Source organism: Eptatretus burgeri, chromosome 3 (genome assembly GCF_056783735.1).
Source record: "Eptatretus burgeri isolate ZD-2024b chromosome 3, Ebu_testis_v1, whole genome shotgun sequence".
Classification (NCBI taxonomy): domain Eukaryota; kingdom Metazoa; phylum Chordata; class Myxini; order Myxiniformes; family Myxinidae; genus Eptatretus; species Eptatretus burgeri.
Window position 1 is genome coordinate 1,879,184 of NC_140963.1, and position 19,585 is coordinate 1,898,768.

Here is a 19,585-nt window from a genome sequence, read left to right on the forward strand (position 1 = left end):
TAAAGCTACACCTTAAATCCTGGAGAATGGTACCATCCCAGCCTAGGCTGGATGTTGCCAAGCTCAGGGATGAGAGAGTAGCTGAGGAGTTTGTGAACAGGCTGAGTGGACACTTGGGGGGGTCTGGGTGCTTTGGGGGGTCCTGAAGAGTTGTGGAGCACCTTCAAGACCAACGTCCTTGATGTTGCCGGTGGATGCCTTGGAACTCACCGCAGGGCAAAGAAGAATTTTGTCTCTCAAGGGACACTGGATACCATTGACCAGAGTCGCAGGGCCAGGCTGAATGGCAGAGCTGAGCTGTTCAGGGAGCTGAGGCATAAAACTGTACGTGCACTGAGGGTGGACAAGGAGGCCTATGTGCGAGAAATCTGTCAGGGGGTAGAGCATCACCTGTGGACAGGTGATTCTCGTCCCGCTTACAGGGGAATTCGCGCATTACGTTCATCCAAGCCCATCCCTCGGAGCACTGCAGTTCGAGCAGAGAGTGGTAGGCTCTTGACAGAGGAGTCTGAAGTGAAGGCCCGCTGGGCCAGTTACTTTGAGTGGTTGTACCAGGCTGATCCCCCAGCTGTCGAGTTGGACGTCAAGGGTGTTACTATCCCTGTTGCTGACCCTCGAATCAACTGTGGTCCACCTTCGCTTGTGGAAACACGGGCTGCGGTGAACCAGTTGAAACGGGGCAAAGCTCCAGGGATCTGTGACATCCATGCTGAACTTCTCAAGGCTGGTGGAAATGCTGCACTCGTGTCGTTGCATGCAGTTTTGTGCTCTGCCTGGAACACAGGCATCATCCCAACTGACTGGAAGAGGGGCCTTGTTGTCCCTCTCTGGAAAGGGAAGGGTGATCGCCAAGACTGCAACAACTACCGAGGGGTGACGCTGCTCTCAGTGCCGGGCAAGGTCTTTGCTCGGATAATTCTTGATAGGGTTCGCCACCATCTGCTTCAGCACCAGCGTCCAGAGCAGTCAGGCTTTACACCAAAGAGGTCAACGATTGACCGTATCCTTGCACTTCGTGTCCTCACTGAACGCAGACGAGAGTTTCGGCAGGGGCTGCTTGCAGCCTATTTTGATCTCTGTAAAGCGTTCGATTCAGTGAATCGGGATGTCCTCTGGAGGATTCTTGGTCTTCGTGGGGTGCCACCAAAACTGATCGATCTGATGTCTGAACTCTACTCTGGTACTGAGAGTGCTGTGAAGTGTGGTGGTACCATCTCTGACTTATTTCCAGTTGTTACTGGAGTTCGTCAGGGATGTGTACTTGCCCCCACACTTTTCAGCACTTGTATGGACTGGATTTTAGGGAGGATGTCGGAGAGATCAAGTTGCCGTGCATCGTTTGGCAATGTCAAGATCTCGGATCTTGATTTTGCAGATGATGCAGTCATCTTTGCGGAGACTTTAGACATCCTCTTGGGGGCCCTCGAGGTGCTGAATGAGGAGTCGGAGCCGTCGGGATTACGGGTTTCTTGGGTCAAAACTAAGATCCAGGCTTTCGGTGACATCTTGGATGCTGCTGTCTTGTCTGTGTCTGTTTGTGGTGAGGATGTTGAGGTCGTGGAGAGATTCACTTACCTTGGCAGTGATATTCATGTCTCTGCTGGCTGCGAGTCAGAGGTCAATAAGACGTCTGGGTCGGGCCTGGGGAGTCATGGATTCATTGAATCATGGGGTGTGGCGCTGCCGGTACCTGTGCGGGAGGACGAAAGTCCGAGTCTTCAGGTCCTTGGTACTTCCAGTCTTGCTCTATGGGTGCGAGACTTTGACTCTGACCAAGGATCTGAGACGGAGACTTAATTCCTTTGGTACCAGGTCTCTTCGGAGAATCCTTGGCTGTCGCTGGTCGGATTTTGTGTCCAACCAGCGGTTGCTGAGAGAGACTCGGATGAGATTTGTTACGTGCATAGTCCGTGAGCGTCAGTTGCGGCTGTATGGACATGTGGCTCGTTTTCCTGACGCTGATCCTGCCCACCAGATTCTCTCAGCGAGGGAGTCTCATGAGTGGAGGAGGCCAGTGGGCCGACGACATGCCTCATGGTTGCAGCAGGTTGACCATCATCTCAAGAAGATTGTGATGGGCCTGGCATCTGCCTGGGGGATGGCCAGACGGAGGCCCCTGGAGTACCGGCGGAAAGTGGACGCAGTGACGCGCTGTTCTGGCACATGCTCCCATACCTGACCTGACCTTTGGCAACATCCAAGTCATAAGTTACCAAGGCATACATCTGACCGCATTCCTCGGCACACCGTTTGCTGATACGCATCGTTTCGGCGACGACGTCATCTTTCGTTGGTGCTTTGTCGAGATTTGGCATGTAGTACACGTTTTGCTTCGGCAACGCATCCTGATGAAATCGAGCGTTGAATCCTGACCACATCGGCATATCATTCGCTCCGAGACAGTGACCCATCATCCATACTTTGTCCAGTTTCCGGGCACGCTGCGTCATGTCCGGAAGCTCGATATCAGTGTGTATGTAGTCGAACATATCCATCTTCGATTTTTTTCGATATGGGGGGATTTCTGCGGGTGGCAATACCAATTTCCTCTTCATTTTTCGTTTGCTGGACCCTGCCGATGACATTGAAGGGATCACGTTTGATGCTGTCACAGTGGGCTGATGAACAGTCCTAATGGGAGGATCTGGATTTTCTATGTCTTCTACAAGCAGTGGATGATTTTGGTATAAGATACCCATTGTATCATGGAGCGTATCAGACCCAGACAGCATGTGGGTAAGTTCATTGTAGTTATCCCAAGCGTGTCCCATAACAAGAACGTGCGCTGTGCCATCGGGAGCGAATTTGTCCTTCTCTATAATTACGCTTGCCAATTCTGTCTCCACCTCTTCTTCCTTGCTGTAACTGATGCCATACCCGAATTTGTTGAGTACCGTGAGTATTTTCCTGCTACCGGTGAGGGATTTTATCAACATAGAAAGCAGGATGTGTTTTCGTGGCATGACTCTGCCATTGCGAACAATAAAGAGTGCATCTTCGCTAGCACACGTGGCTCTACGTCTTACCGATTCAGAATGTGCCTCCATGTTGGGTCCACCGAACAAAACTCTATAGAATGTTTCAACCAGTTTGGGGGATTTACCCTCCCCTCTAAGCAAGGAATCCATATCGAGTGGATCATTCAATGGTGTTTTTTCGATCCCTTTCAATGCCCTCTTCAACAACAATGCCGCCGTGAATACTTCGCCTTCCGGCGATGATTTGAAATCATAGACAACCTTGATGGAGGCATAGTCTAAAAGGCTGTTGTGGACGATGGCGCCCGACTTTCTATTCTCAGGAGTGTACATGGTCACGCTTCCAACAAGATGTTTCCGCAGAAGCTCAGCGAGGTATGAAGTATTACTGATGGAAGTCTCCTCGCCGACTTCATCACAAATGTCCAAGTACCGATCGTAGATGGATTTGAGATACTCTGGACGACTACGAAGAAGCACGTTTGCCTTGACATAGGCAAGAATGTCCCTGAAGGAACGTTTTGCCTTTTCTGATAAATTGGAATCCTTCGTTTTTGATCTCAGCACAGCTTTGAGTCTCTGATTCCTACAGCTGTGGTGAAACTTCACCTCTTTTGCGATAAAATCGATACCAGCTATCTTTTTCGTACGTGAGATTCATTTAGGATCTGTGCTGCATCCCTTATTTTCTGTTCTGCTTCCTTGGTTTGACAATTTCTGAGGCCCTCCTTCCACCCATCACTTAGAGATTTACACACTTTATCATAGTATAGACAAATAGCCGGAAGAAGGCCAATGCGCGACTGTGTTGGTGACGTTGCTGCTGAACGCAGCTGCGTAGTGCGCACAGCTTCATGTTGATTAGCAACAAGCATTGAAGATGGAACGGCTGTGAAATTTTTATAGCACTTACTGTGATATCCGTCGAGTTGATCGGAGGTTTCTGGCAGGTTGTCAATCACGAAGCGATATTTGGACTCTGCGAACTTCGTCATTGTCCTTCTACTTTCGGCAACTTTGCGAACCGTTATCCATTTCTCGTCTGTCATTTTCATGATTTTGCTTGCTTCATTTGGGGTAATGTGGATGATACAGTGCTATGGTTGAACCGGCACAGTAACAGTGCGGTTATCATCTGTAAAATAAATAGGAGACTAAATTCAAAGGTCATTCAGTGAAAATATAACATGACCTGAAAATATCTGACAGACCTGTTAGACGAATGGTTAAACTTCTATGTTTTTGTCACTCCCAGGGCGCAGCCATCTTGCGAACATGAATTAGATGGATAAAACGATAAGAACGATTCGGTCATCGTATTGCGATGCTAATATTACATGCAGCAAGTATAGCAATGGAAACTAAAAGACGCGAAGGTAAAGAGGAAAAAGAAACTCACCCTCGACTTCTGGTCTCTCAGTTAAATTCTGTGATTGTGGAAATGCTGATGTCTCTGTCTCCACGTTGGCAGCCATTTCAGGCGACTCTTCTGGATTAATTTCGTTTGCAGGCCAGAAAGGCCTTGATGTGGCAGCGCGGTTTCACTTCGACTAACCTCTTGTCTGCTAAAACATCCTACTACTGTATACATGGGCCTAGCTACAGCTGTTGGCGTTGGTCATTGGAGACGTGTCGAAAGACGAGTGGAGATTATTCTGGTCTTATCTAATTTGTTTATTTGTACGGTGATACACCGGCGATGTTCATATAAACTTTAAGCATATACCGGATGAGTAGAGGATTTCTCAGTTTGCGAATCATCTCATTGTCAAGGTCGGCCCGGAAAATGCTACCTGTACTGGTAGAAGTGGATCTCGTAGATTTTCTCATCTATATCCTAATTTATATCTACACCTCCGGAGCGTATTCTACGTTCATTAAACGGTTGTTGATGAAGACAACGCAATGGAACCAGGCATTCGGAATGTGGTTGTAATTTGTATTCCAGATGCTATGTGAAGACCCTTGCGCCCTTAAGACCCTTCTTATCCGTAAACCCCAGACAAAAACCGTTCTTAAGTGATGAATTTAGTTAGTGGGTGGGTGAAGCGATGTTATGAGATCAGAACGAGTGTTGGGCGCCAAATTGAGAATGAACCCTTAATTAGCCCTTTCTTATTCATTAACCCCAGGCACTATGGTTTCTTAAATGGTTGTAATTTGTGTTTTTTGTAACTATCTATAGACCCCCGTCATGTAAATGAATGGGCGTCAGCTCAATCAAATTATTTTTCCAAGGGCTATGTGAAGACCCTTGCGCCCTTAAGACCCTTCTTATCCGTAAACCCCAGACAAAAATCGTTCTTCAGTGATGAATTTAGTTGGTGGATGGGTAAAGCAATCTTATGAGATCAGAACGGGTGTTGGGCGCCAATTTGAGATTGAACTCTTAATGAACCCTTAATTAGCCCTTTCTTATCCGTTAACCCCAGGGATTAAAACTTCTTAACAAATGTAATTAAAACACATCTCACACTATGTGTCCAAATACCGAAGGGGCAGTTTGGGCACTATGTTTAGATTGGAAGGGCTAGAAGGGTCTACTTGAAGGATCAAATAATCCTTAACCCCAAGAAAGCCGCACTTAAGAAATCACTTTTTATAAATCGGATGGTCTTCACTGGCCAATGAGATCAACAAACCTTTTGGATGCAAATTTGAGAATGAAGCTCAGCCAGCTCTCTCACTAATTGCTTCTAATTCCTCTGTCTCTGGGATAAGGTTTTCGGGAAGTTGTTCCCCTTCGAACCAAACCGGTTTGTAATGGTCATCAACTAACTGCCAGCCATTTTATTCAGTGGGATTCTGCTCTATATGATTTTGATCTGCTCTTGCCCACATGCTGGCAACAAAGGAAGCACGCTTAATGTGAGTATTGAGCTCCTCTTCACAAGGTGGTAGTCCACTTGCATACATGCCCCTCAAATTGGCTCGTAGGTTTTTTTCCATTTCCCTTTGTTCCGTATGTTTTCATGAACTTCTCGTAACGACACTCATTCAGGCTGGTGTTTGCACTATCCTTAGCTTCATACATTGTGGCTTCTTAAATGGGTTTTGCACCAAAGTCATCACTTAAGAACTACTGATCCTTCATCAGGAAGGTCGAAAGAATATTTCCACAAAGTTTCATTGATGTACTCAAAATGTGAAAGTGGCACCCTCTTTAGGCCATTCTTAAATGCGTTTCGTACCAGTCATCACTTAAGAATTGCATATCTGTAATCACAGTGCCAAAATGAAACTTTTGGCACCAGTTTGATTGATGTGCTCAAAAATGTAATTTAAACTGACTTCAAGCAGTGCCCCCTACTTAATGCACCAATTGGAAAACTTAAGAATGGTCATTCGGTGGTCTCCATCCCACCATCTGATGAGTTTAGCTCTCAAACCTATTGTACTCGAGATGTAATACAAATCTCTGTTCGCTCCCAGATTATGACGTTTCATTGCATGAAAAAACGTTTTTTTAATACACTACAAGTACAAATGTGATCCTATTTTCTTTTTCTTCTGGAACGCTTCATTTTGACGGTACAGCCTCGTGAGGGTGCCAAAGTCTGAATCCTCGGCCTAGTATCAGCTGTGCTTGTATCTTCTTTATTTATTTGACATCCTACAGACGTGCATGAACACTCGTTTTACTCTGCATGTGTTACACATCATGTGCAGTGAATTTCACCTCCCTGTGCCTTGTATTTATTGTTATTTTACGAAACGCTTCTGTGCACCACCTTTGAGGCCCGGTTGCAATTCACTGTCCACATTTCTAATGAAAGAGATGGAATTATCATTTTATGAAAAATATTTTTGGAGTTTTTATTTTTATTTGTTTTTTAGTCCTGAAAAATAGACCGTAGTGAACACACAGTCGTGTTAAAAGATTGGCCTTCAAAACCATTCTTGAATCGTCCTTATGAGAGGGAACAGACAAATATACAAACACATAAATACAGTGTTTCATTTTGGTAGATTTCCTGTTTTTCATCAGATAATTTGAGATTTTCTGAATCAAAAGCGCTGCATAACTGATTGATTGATTTGATGTGATGATGGATGGGTGGTGATTCAGGCAGGATGGACAGAATTATTTCTGCGCCTGCCTATCCTTGTATTTTCTTAATTTTGCTGAAGATTATTTTGCTTTGCACACATCACCCATCAAAAGTCTATCTGATTCACCCTCCTACCGTGACAGCCCACAATAATCAATGTATTTTTGGAATTTGCCTGTTTCAGTGGTGTCCTCCATGCCGTGCCTTATTGCCAGAATTGCGGAAAGCTTCCAAGCAGTTAACTGGGCAGCTTAGGTTTGGCACAGTTGACTGCACCATTCACATGGACATCTGTAACTTGGTGAGATGAAGTTGAACAAACCTTTTCGTTTTTTTTTCTTATTTATTTTGTTTTATTGTTCCACTGAAAAGCGCAACTTGCAAGTGCTTTGGAGTGTACCAACTTCCTATGTTCTAATGAGCTTGTGCTATGTTCCAGCACAATATTGAAGCTTATCCCACCACACTCGTATTCAACCAGAGCAGCATTCATGTGTACGATGGACAACACAGTGCGCAGTACATCCTTGAATTTATTCAGGTATCTTCTTACCTTAAAAAAATTATATTTTTTATTTTTTTTTGCCCTTGTACATGGTTTCTATCCAATCGATAGTACTGCGTCACGGGCCGCAGAAATGGCCGATTTTTCGAGCAACCCAAACTGGCATTTTACCAAAGTTCACCTTTTATATATCTGATCATTATCGTCCCATGAGTAAGAAAATCCATGAAGACAAGCGTTAAAATAATCACAAATCATGTTGTGACCTACATTCGGGGAGGGGAGGGGACATCAAACGTTTTTGATTGCGACTGGCAAAATCAACTACTGTATGTCTGATTATTTCCTTGCTGCAAGTTGGGGAAATACTGTATCTACCATACACATCACTGATGACCACTCTCCAAGAAGAGGGCATCAAAGTGAAAAGTGGGTGGGGAGGGGGGGTGGGGGGCGCTGTTCTACAATTGTTATTTTACACAGGAAGCTAAAGGCTTACTTTAGTTCGAAAAGTGAGAATAAAGTAGCATTATAATGACACCTTTTACCAATTCATAATGTTTTTAAAGTTAATTATGTACCATTGAGGTGACCCTTCCTGTCGTATAACCCTCAATAGCCCCATGTCATTCTTCCAACATAACTCTTATATTTTTTGTTACAGGTCTAAGAATTTGAGTTGGTATCAGAATGGCAGAATTTAGTGTTGCTGCACCTACCAAGAAGGCCAGCTTGGACATCTTTGATATTGAATCTTGCATATTTTGTTCCAAGCCTTTCTCAAATAAAAGTTTGGATGTTCGCCCGAACACTGCGAAGCTGGAATCCTTATCTTCAGCTTGTATTCAGTGCCAGGATGACATTGGACAATCCCTACTCGTTAATAGAACAGATATCCTTAACGGGGTAAAAACATCCAGATAGCATAGAGACTGGAGATCAACAAACTAGTCAACACATACAGAGACTAATAAATCAATTGAACAGTAGAAGCAGCAGCAGTTCATCAGTTGCTTTGATGAGTCAAGGAGATGACACTGCTGCTGTCAGAAGATCGCTGCTGCCAAACCCTGCCTTTGACCAGAAAAACAATTGCTTAATTTGTGGTACGCACTCATTTCCATCCCACAGATATTCAACTGGCAATGATAAATGGTCCCTGGTAGCAACTGTCATAGACGACACGTGAGAATATCTATACAAAGGTTTGAGATGCTGTAGAAAAGCAAGGAGACACAGAGATGCTTCAGTCTTGGTGCTGGGTCAGATCTACTAACTGCAGATGTGGAGGTATCACCGGAAGAAGAATTGCGTTTCAAAATATGTCATGGCGGGCAAATGTGAGTCTAAGAAATCGGCAGTACTCATACTGATATCATCAGGCAGCTGAAGGAAGAATTCTATAAAATAGTTATGGTTGAGAAGGAAGTTTACCTTTTATAAACACTGAGGAATCATTAACAGGAGCTTGCCATCAGAACAGAGGTCAAGAATGCTTCGGCATACACCGCTCAGAAGTTGAAACAACAGCTAATCCAATAATGGCCAGAACTGTCTTTCATACCACAGCCAGGATTGTCAGAAAAATATATTTTTCAACCTTCACATAGTCTTACTTTTTGAATGTTCAGTGGATATCGCAAGATATGATTTTGTTCAGCAAAATGCATTGTTTATTGCTTAACCAACAAATAAACATCACTTTGCTTGATAAAGAGAAGAAAGTTTCTGCTTGATTGATTCGTCACATTTATTTTCTGTGTTTGATCAGATCCGATGTGAAAATGCGCCTGAAGCAAACATGTGCCCATGAATGTACTTTTATACGTTGCTGAAATTTAGATCAGTCTAACATGGAAAGGGAGATTGCTATCATTTTCCTCTCAATATATTGTTGATTAGAATGTACACAAAAGATGCAGTTGATTTGCAATTGAAAATTTGTCAAAGATAAAGTTTAGGATAACAAGTATTTACCTCTCCTGTTGCAGGACCTGATGGCTCCGTCAGTGGTGATGTTGGAGCCCGGTTCCTTTGAAGCACTTGTGCATCGTCGTCGGCCTGGTGACATTTGGACAGTAGATTTCTATGCTCCGTGGTGCCAGCCATGCAGGGAACTCATGCCGGAGTGGAAACGCATGGCTCGGGTAAGGCATCTGGTGGCAAAAAATATGGAGAAACCAAGGGGCAGTAGAGGAAACCGAATACCAGCAAAGGAGAGATCATTGTATATTTCAATGTTCTTATCGGAAATTTTTTCTGTCAAATATGGCAGGGTTGGTGATTGCTTTTTCATTTTAAAATTTTATTGGTGCAACAATTGTCACACCACAATATGGGGGTCATACAAAAGTTCTGGTACTCGCTTATACATTTTTTTCAGTAAAATTTTAGGTAATCACAGGATTACATGTCGCATACCATTTCATGATTTAATGACTGATGGACAGACGGACGGACTAACGTAGTGACTTTTAGTGATTGTAACACCCGTTCCCTCCTGGAGTGAAAAAAAGGTGTCAATACCCCCCCTCACTCTTGCAGGGGTCAGTGCTTCAACAACTTGCACTATTCTCCATGTAAAGGTGAAATCGGAAGTTTTCACCCCATTTTGCTGGTTGTGGGGAGTTGGGGGGGAGGTGGCACAGGGGAAAATTATTTTGTGCCTATACCCTGACCCTGGGTACCCAAAGCACTAATGCATATTTGATGAAGATTTGGCCAGCTGTTTTCAATTCTAAAATAATCAGACAGACATACATACATACATACATACATACATACATACATACATACATACATATAGTGCCTATAGAAAGTGTACACCCACTTTCAAAATTTTCACCTTTTGTTGCCTTATAGCCTGTAATTAAATTACATTAAATCAGACTTTTTCCACCTTCATTTACACATCGTAACGACACAACTTCCAAGGGAAAAACAAATTCTGCAAATTTCAGAAAATTAATTAAAATATAAAATGAGAATATCTTAGTTGGATAAGTGTCTGCCCCCCTTGTAATACCAATTGTAAATTAGCTCAGGTGTAACTAATCACCTTCAAAATCACACCCCAAGTTAATTGGCCTCCACTTTTGTTACGTTGTCGTGTTTCTGATTATTTCAGAATAAAATCAGCTGTTCTTGTAGGTTTCCTCCACTGGGTAGAAGCATTTCACAGCAAAGACTCAGCCATGAGAACCAAGGACTTTCAAAAAACCTCTGGGATAAAGTTGTGGAAAGGCACAGATCAGGAGGTGGGTATAAAATATTTCAAAGGCCTTGAATATCCATTATGCCTGGATTGGCTTAATGGTTAGGCTGGTGAGCTTGGCATCCAAGGATCCTGAGTTCAAATCCCCCTTGGCTTTTGAATTAATGCCAGGTGGGGTTGACTCTGCCTGTCATCCTTCCAAGGATGCCAAAATGAGTGCCACAAAATGAGTGGCACTTCTTAGGACAGAAGGAAAAATTGAAGGAGCAAAATACAGAAAAATCCTAGAGAAAAACCTGCTGTCTTCTGCAAGAAAGCTGAACTTGGGATGGAAGTCCACCATTCAGCATGACTACGACCCAAAGCACACACCCAAACTACATGATTTCATGTAAACCACATCTACATGTAAACTACAAAATTTAAACTACATCTATGTACATGCTAAGGAACAAAAAGATAAATGTCCTTGAGTGGCCCAGTCAGAGTCCTGACCTAAACCCAACGGAAAATCTGTGGCATGATTTGAATATTGCTGTCCATCAATGCTCCCCATGTAACCTGACACAGGTTGAACAGTTTTGTCCAGAAAAATGGGCAAATATTGCCCAATCAAGGTGTGCAAAGTTGGGAGAGATCTATCCCACCAGACTCACAGCTGGAAATGCTGTGAAAGGTGCTTCCAACGAGTGTTAGGGCCCTGTCACACGTTGACATTTTAGCCAGCGTATGGCAACGTATCAAAATGTATGTAAAACGCTGGCGTACGGTGAACTATTGAAGTTTTTTTCAGTTTTGGGCGTAGTCATAACGAGTTGGACGTATGCATAACGTATTAGTAACGTACACACAACGTTTCGATAACTTATAAATAACTTATACCAATGAATGCTTAGCGTGTTGTCGGCGTTCACAACCTATGCCCAACGATAGTCTAACTTATGCATAGCGCGGCAGCGTATCGCCGACGATCATGTGGCATAGCCTATTAATAGGCTGCCGCTCAACGATTTAAATCATAACCACACTAGAAATCAAAGTGTCTACATCACCGTCATGCCGAAGAAAACAAACAAACAAACAAAAATAAAACCATGAAGTCTGGAGCACTGACGGGTTCCTCCTGTGAAGCCCATTTTTATATACCAATTCCCCTAAACGCCGCCAATACGCCATTATACGGTAGCTGTAAGTTAGAAACACGTTCAGTAAGTTCTGTGGTCGTCCGGAAGACGTCAAATACGTCTACATACGTCTATGCGTTGGTGATAAGTTACATATAGGTTAAAAGCACATTACTCATAGGTTAGAAATAAGTTTTGGGTAGGCTAAACATGACCTCGACGTGTTTCGACTTATGAGTAACTTACAAGTAACGTGTGTCGACGTATGTCAATGATCGCATAACGTGCCTACAACTTATGGCCAGCGTATGCGGAACGTGTGAGTCATACGCTGGCAGATGTCGAAAAGTTTTGAGCATGTTTAAAATTTGTTGATGAGCTTGGCGTACTACAACGTATGCCAGCGTGCTTCAGCGTGCTCTTAACGTATACAAAACTTACCCATAACGTATTCGACGTGTGCCAGTGTATTGGCCAAATTTTTCATACGTCGGCATATGCTGGCTAAAACTTCAAGGTGTGATAGGGCCTTTAACTCAGGGAGGTGGACACTTATCCAACCAAGATATTCTCGGTTTGTAGTTTTTACTTGATTTTCTGAAATTTGTAGAATTTGTTCTTCGCTTGGAAGTTGTGGCTTACAATGTGAAAAGAAAGGTGGAAAAGTCTGATTTAATGAAATTTATTTCCAGGCTACAAGGCAACAAAAGATGCAAATTATGAAAGGAGGTGTAGACTTTCTATAGGCACTGTATACTGTATATACCTACACACATATATACATATATGCAGGGTGTTTCAAAAAGGGTGATGCAACTTTAAATGTTTATTTACAAAGAAACAAAAACCTCAGGAGCATGAACCAAACATTTCTTGAAAGCTTCTGACATGGTATTTTCCATCACTGATTGCTATAGCAGCAAGTCACTGCTGGAGTGAGTAAGAGCCCGAGGTCTAAAATTGGTGTTTACGCAAAATCCTTGTCATTGACATTCTCGATGTGTGCCCCTCTGTGATTCAGACAGGCATTGATTCTGACTCCAAAGTCTGTCCAACTTTCCTGTAGGTCTCATATGGTACTGCCTGGAGGTAGTCTGACACCTCCTGCTTCAGATCATCCAGTGTGGCAGGGCGGTTTGCATTGACAGAACTCTTGGCGGTCCCCCAGAACTTGTAGTCCAGAGGGTTCAAATCTGGGCTATGAGGTGCCCAGTCATGAGTGGTTCCCAGTGCAATGAGGCGGTTTCTGAAGAGCTGCGCAGGAAAGTGATGGTGTCACCAGCTGTATGCAGGGGTGCATCATCCTGCATTAACCAGGTCATGCTGAACTGGTTTGGGGTGACCTTTTTGACGAGATCATTATGGAACTTCTGGAGCATGGTCCGGTAACGCTCACCGTTGATCGTCACCGTCTCGCTGTCGTCATTCTCAAACCAGTAAAGGCCCGGTCACACCTTGACGTTTTAGCCAGCTTTGGCAACGTATTAAAATGTATGTAAAACGCTGGCTGACGTTGAACTTTTGATGTTTTTTTTTTTAAGATTGGGACGTATTCATAACGAGTTGGTCGTATGCATAACATATTAGTAATGGACACAGAACGTTTCGTTGTGTTATAGATAACTTATACCAACGAATGCTGAACCTGTTGTTGGCCTACACAACCTATGCCCAACGATAGTCTAACTTCGGCATAGCGCGTTGCACGCATCGCCGACGATGTCGTGACGTAGCCTATTAAAAGGCTGACGCACAACGATTCGAATCATAACTGCCGTAGAAATGGAAGTGACAACATCGCGGTCACACCTTGGCGATCTTGCCAACGTATGCCGACCTAAGAAAAATGTGTCTAAAACGTTGGGGGCACGTCAAATACGGTATGAGTAAGTTTGGTATACGTGAGTAGAACGCTAAAGTACGCTATCATACGTCGTAGTAAGTAGAGTACGTCAAGAAATTTTAAACATGTTCAAAATTTTACGACGTACTCGGCGTATGACACACGTTCCGCATGCGATGGGGATAGGTTGTACACACGATATGTGGACGCTTACACACGTCCACAAAGGCTACTTATAAGCTACTCATAAGTCGAAACACGTCGCGGTAATATCTTTTTTACGCGAAACTTATTTCTAACTTATGTTTGACGTGCTTTGAACCAATTCTTTACGTAGTCCCAACACACATCGACGTATGTAGACGTATTCCAATGACGTCTTCCGGTCGACAAAAAAAAAAAAAATGAATGTGTTTCTAGCTTACAACTGCCATATAAAGACGTGTTCACAGCGGTTTTGGGAATTGGTATATAAAAATGCTGCTCATAAAAGGGAACCCAACAGTGTTTTCAAGTCCTTTTTGAGTCGATGTCCATGTCAGCAGTATTAGTATTAGTATTAGTATTAGTATTAGTATTAGTTTGTTCATGTTGGCAGTAGTAGGTGAGTGTGAGGGGGAGGGTGTGGGTTATGATGGATCATCCTTGCGTCCGCGTGTCCACGGGTAGGTTCATAGGCTGCCACTCAACGATTTAAATGGCTGCATCTCCACTATTGAAAGTAGACGCTTGCGCTCAACAATTGGATTTTTTTTACACTCAACGACTTTTAAACGGTACCACTCAGCTATTTTCATTGTTTACAATGAACGATTTAAATTGCTGTCACTCGCCTTTGTTTTTTGACGCTGGGGTTTGGAAATTTGAAGCGTTTCTTCTGAACGTGTTAAAACGCTCAAACTCGACTATTTTAAATAGACGCTGCCGATGGACAATTGGAATTATAGCCAAGCTAGACATCGAAGTGTGAACATCCTCGTCATGCCGAAGAAAAGTTTGAAGAATGCTGCAAATAAGTGTCCTGGCCGTGGCCGTGGATGCTGACGCAAGGACGATCCATTATACCGACGTCTTTCAGCCTATGAGTGACTTAAAAGTAACGTCTGTCGATGTGTGGCAACGATCGCGTAAGGTGCCAACAACACGTTAATCATAGGTTAGAAATAAGTTTCGGGTACGCTAAACATTACCTCGGCGTGTCTCAACTTATGATTAACTTACAAGTAGCATGTGTTGACGTCTGTCGATCGCAGACCGTGCATACAACTTGTGGCCAGCGTAGTGGAACGTGTGAGTCATACGCCGGCATACGTCGTGAAATTTCAAGCATGAAAAAATTTGAGGACAACCGAAAAGTACAACGTTTAAAGCCAACGTACAACGACGTATGGCAGTGTTTTTCAGCATGCTCTCAATGTTATCAAAACTTACCCATAACGTATTCAACGTGTGCCAGCGTTTTAGAAAAAAAATTCAAAAATCGGCATACGTTGGCTAAAACGTCAAGGTGTAACTGGGCCTTAAGGCCCTAGCGTTCCCCAACTGGCATTGAAGGTGCAGAAGCATGTGACCTTTCAGGTGATTTCCTCTCGGTGATTTCCTGAGGTGGTTCTGCCCCCCAGAAAATATTGTGGTTGTTGATGGCACCGTTCAAGTGGAAATGGGCTTCATCACTGAACCAGATCAGGTTGATCCAGCTTGGGGACCGCTCCATCCTGTCACTGAACCAGTTGCACATATCAAGTCTCATTCTCATGTCATCTTGACTCGGTTTATGCCTAATAGAGATGATGTATGGGAAAAGCTTCAGTTCCGTAGTGATGGTACGCCAGACTGATATTGGTTTGATTCCTAGCTCCCGGCAGCACTGGCGGTGGGACTTCTTGGGACTGTCCACTGTAGAATCCCGCATGGCGTCATTGTTGGCTTGTCTCTTGGTTCCTGATGCTGGCCTGCCACTGTTGCCCTTGCTCTGGTTGTGCACTGTAACCTTGTGCTAAAAATGTTTCACACTATATTGAATGGCACAATTTGTGGGTCCATCACGTGTTCGGAGGTCGTATTCACGGCAGAACATCCGGTGGGTGTCTACATATGATTTTTGTCTCATACCACGGAGCCACCACTTTTGTCTTCTGTTCCACTGTCAAGGGCATGGTTGAGATCCAGAGCTAGAAATCCCAGGGAACAAATACCACAATAACACCACCAAACTCTGAAAAGGAAAACGGCATCAGTCAAAAAACAAAGAAATGGCAGGAAGTCAAAGTTGTATCAATCTTTTTGAAACACCCTGTACATGCATGCATAGACACATACAGTACATACATAGAATTGCCTTTTTTATGATGTTTGGTGGTTTTAAGATTCAAATAACATTTATTTCATTTCAGGAAGTAAAATCATGGCATCTTGTCCCAAAGATATGGTTGTGGCAGAAAAGTTAAATAAAGAAAGCATCCAAACCTTTGCTGAATTGTTTGTGATGCAAAAGAAAAATGCACATGAAATCCACCAATAATTGTTTTGCAATTCTTCCAAAAATTAATTCAGTAAATTATTAGAGGAACAGGTTTTGCATCAGTTGAAGAGGTTCACACATCCTCACCCACTGTACAAAGGATACTTCTTTTTTGTGTGTACACTGTCGAGGCTCATATGAGAGCTAACACACAGAACATACAAAGGGGGCAGGAGACGAGGGGTGGGAGAAGGAAGGAAAAAACAGTGTGGAGCAGAGACATGAGGAGATCTGTGTGAGTGAGAGGGATGGAGCAGGGTACATGGGGTAAACAAGATGGACATTACAGGGGTTCACGAGATGGACACGAAGATGGACATTAAAAATACTTAAGAAGAACTCGAGGCAATACCTTATCTGCAAGGATGAAAAATATTTGTCATCCACTTAATGGAGTGCACTGAAGAGGATAGAGATTATTTGAAATAATGTGAACTGATTTAAAGTTTATCACTGATACAATGTTACATTGTTGAAGTGACAACTTTTGGGTTGACCCCTGATGTCCATGTAATGCTCGAAAAAAATATTCAAGAGTTGTATTTATTGACCAAATTTTCAGGGATCCTGAGGCCTGCAAAATATGGCAGGCAGTAGGCATTTTCAACATAGTTCATATGTGTGTCTTGCCGCTCCCTGCCCTCTTTGTCCTTCCAACAGATGTTATCAGGCTTTGTGCACGTGGGCAGCATGGATTGCCAGAAATACAATCGCTTCTGCCACGAGCAAGGGATACATTCCTTTCCCGAGATCCGTATTTTCCCAGATTCCACGAGTCATGGAGCCAACAAATATCAGTATGTTTTATGGGGCCCAATGTCTGCTTTCCTGTGTCCTTTGCAAACATTGGAGGAAATTGAAAGCATGAGAAACTGTGTGATCCAATTTGACAACTAGATTAGTTTTCATACTCAAAAAACGATGTTTCATCATTTTCAGAAACATTTGCTTTAAGATTATTTCACCAGTGAAGTGATTCTGTGTGGATAATAATCAGCACAGATACTAACAAACGTAATACTCCTGCCTCTGCCTATACCCCCACAAAAATTTTGATGCACAGAGAATTTGATCGTTTGGATGTGTTACAGGACCTCTGTACAAAAATAACTTGGGTAGACATTTTAACTCTCAGATAACAAGGAACTTTGGTGCAGGAGGAGGCCATTTGGCACATCATCCCTGCACTATACCAACACCATATGCTATCACCCATCCACACGCAATCTACCTGCAAGTCCTGCCAATATACCTGTACCCCTCCATCTCCAATATTTCAAAGTACCTATTTAATTCCAATTTAAACCTGTCAACTACTACCAAGACCTTTATTGGGAGGTCATTCCATGCATTAACTTCTCTCTGACTGACAGACCCCTGTCTTATTACTGTCCTAACTCTCCTTATTTGCTCTTAGGCTATGCATGGTCCCTGGTTCTTTCACAGTCTATTCTGCTGAAAAACCCTTCTCCAATTATTTTGTCTATACCCTTCATTATCTTCAACAACTCTATCATATCCCATGGTAATTGCCTCCTTTATAATGTATAAGGTCCTGTCTCCTTCAGCTGCTCCTCATAGCTTAGTTGAGCTACATTTCTTGATGTTAAATTTTATCTGCCAATCTCTTGCTCAATCTATGAAAGTATCAATACTTTCTTGAATTCGATCACATACCCTTTCTGCTATCTACCTTTCCTCCAAGCTTTGTGTTTTGTGCAAATTTAGAAAGCTGACTCTTCATGCCTTAATCCAAATCATTGATGTAAATTATGAATCTTTTCTATAATTCACGGACCAGTGCTTGTTTGTCGCGCTACTCCTCCTACAGTTCTGGGCTGATTATATCCAGACCTACTACATGGAACCAGCATGATCCCATTTAATGCATAGGAGTGTTTTTATCTTTGCCGGTGGTCTTGGAGGAGGGGGGGGGAGGTTGGCGCCACTCTATCGGTGGGGAGGGGGGAGGGGTTGTAGCGTTGCTCCTACGCAAATTCTCTATGTAAATATGTATCGTGTAGCGCCGCCTCCAAGTGGGGGAGGGTATTACAAGTTACAGTACAGTATTCCTGTACAGTACAGTTACAGTATTCCTGTCCCCCTATTTTCCAGTCCTGTGAGGTGTTTTGAATTGTATGCAGTAGGTATGTGTTTGCTTCATGCACGAAACCTGGGGTTTTTTGGGAGGTTTTTTTTGCCTATACACAGCTCTCAGTTACCAATACACTGCCCAAATAAACTGTGTCAAAAAATGTGTTGCATGCTTGAAACAAGATCACCCATTGGGTGGGTATTCTGCTAGTAATAATATTTGTCTCATTACTGATCCTTGAGGCTATGCTCTCACCACTTACATCCTCCCAGCAAGACATCCTCCCACTCACAGCCACTCTTTGCTTCCCATAACTAATACAGCTTCCAATCCAGTTCGTTAGATGACCAGTCACTTTGCAAGTGCTCACCTTAGCTAACGACCTTCAATGGAATGCCTTATCAAATGCTTTCTCAAAGTCTTGTACAGCTGCCATTTTCCAAAATGGTGACTATCTTATGTGCAAACTTGATATTTCAAGAACGATTTCATCGAGAAAGTAAATTTTGTTGTCAAAATACAAATTTCCGGGGTCAAGAAGCTCAAATATAGCCTTGAATTGTTTGATTGGAGCAGTTTAACTATTTCCAAAGGTAAATTAATAATGTACAATTTTGTCATGTCCAGGGGATTAAAACACTTCCTGGACAGATGGCAAAGCTTCTCCCTTGAAGGCTACAACCGAGACTCGGGGATTAATGCACGTGCTAACGGGGCGTAATGGAGGAGAGGCGAACCACCCAGGAGGAGCACAGCACAGGGCAGCATAATGCTACATTGTCTGAAAAGGAATACATTTAATCTATACCAATAAAAGGCTGTGTGTGTGTGTGTGTGTGTGTGTGTGTGTGTGTGTGTGTGTGTGTGTGTGTGTGTGTGTGTGTGTGTGTGTGTGTGTGTGTGTGTGTGTGTGTGTGTGTGTGTGTGTGTGTGTGTGTGTGTGTGTGTGTGTGTGTGTGTGTGTCCTCCATAACTCCACTCTAACTATAAAACCAAGCAGCCTGAAACTTTGCATGCACACTAAGAAAAGTCCAAGGAAGTGCAAGAGTGAAAATTGGTTGTTTGGGTTAATTAAAACACCCCTTTTGAAGTCAAATAACGGCCTTATTTAATTATATCCTTAATCAGGCAATCCTCGGCCACCTCGCTGTCTGGGGTCTTCAGGCGTTTCCTGGGTAACCTTGCTGGGGTATGAAGCTGCTGTTTTTTGGCCTGCTCAACCATGCTTTCATTTGGAACAGGCCGCAACGATT

General features: G+C 43.3%; 1 protein-coding gene across 2 annotated transcripts in view; it reads left to right on the forward strand.

Annotated features, from left to right (window-relative positions):
* Positions 1-19,585, forward strand: part of DNAJC10 (DnaJ heat shock protein family (Hsp40) member C10) — a 235,117-nt gene that overhangs the window by 99,972 nt on the left and 115,560 nt on the right. For both annotated transcript variants that reach the window (XM_085872233.1, XM_085872232.1), the window contains exons 15-18: positions 7,215-7,331; positions 7,470-7,571; positions 9,527-9,682; positions 16,898-17,034. In XM_085872233.1, coding sequence (XP_085728359.1) covers positions 7,215-7,331; positions 7,470-7,571; positions 9,527-9,682; positions 16,898-17,034 — 512 coding nt within the window. The remainder of the gene's footprint in view (positions 1-7,214; positions 7,332-7,469; positions 7,572-9,526; positions 9,683-16,897; positions 17,035-19,585) is intronic.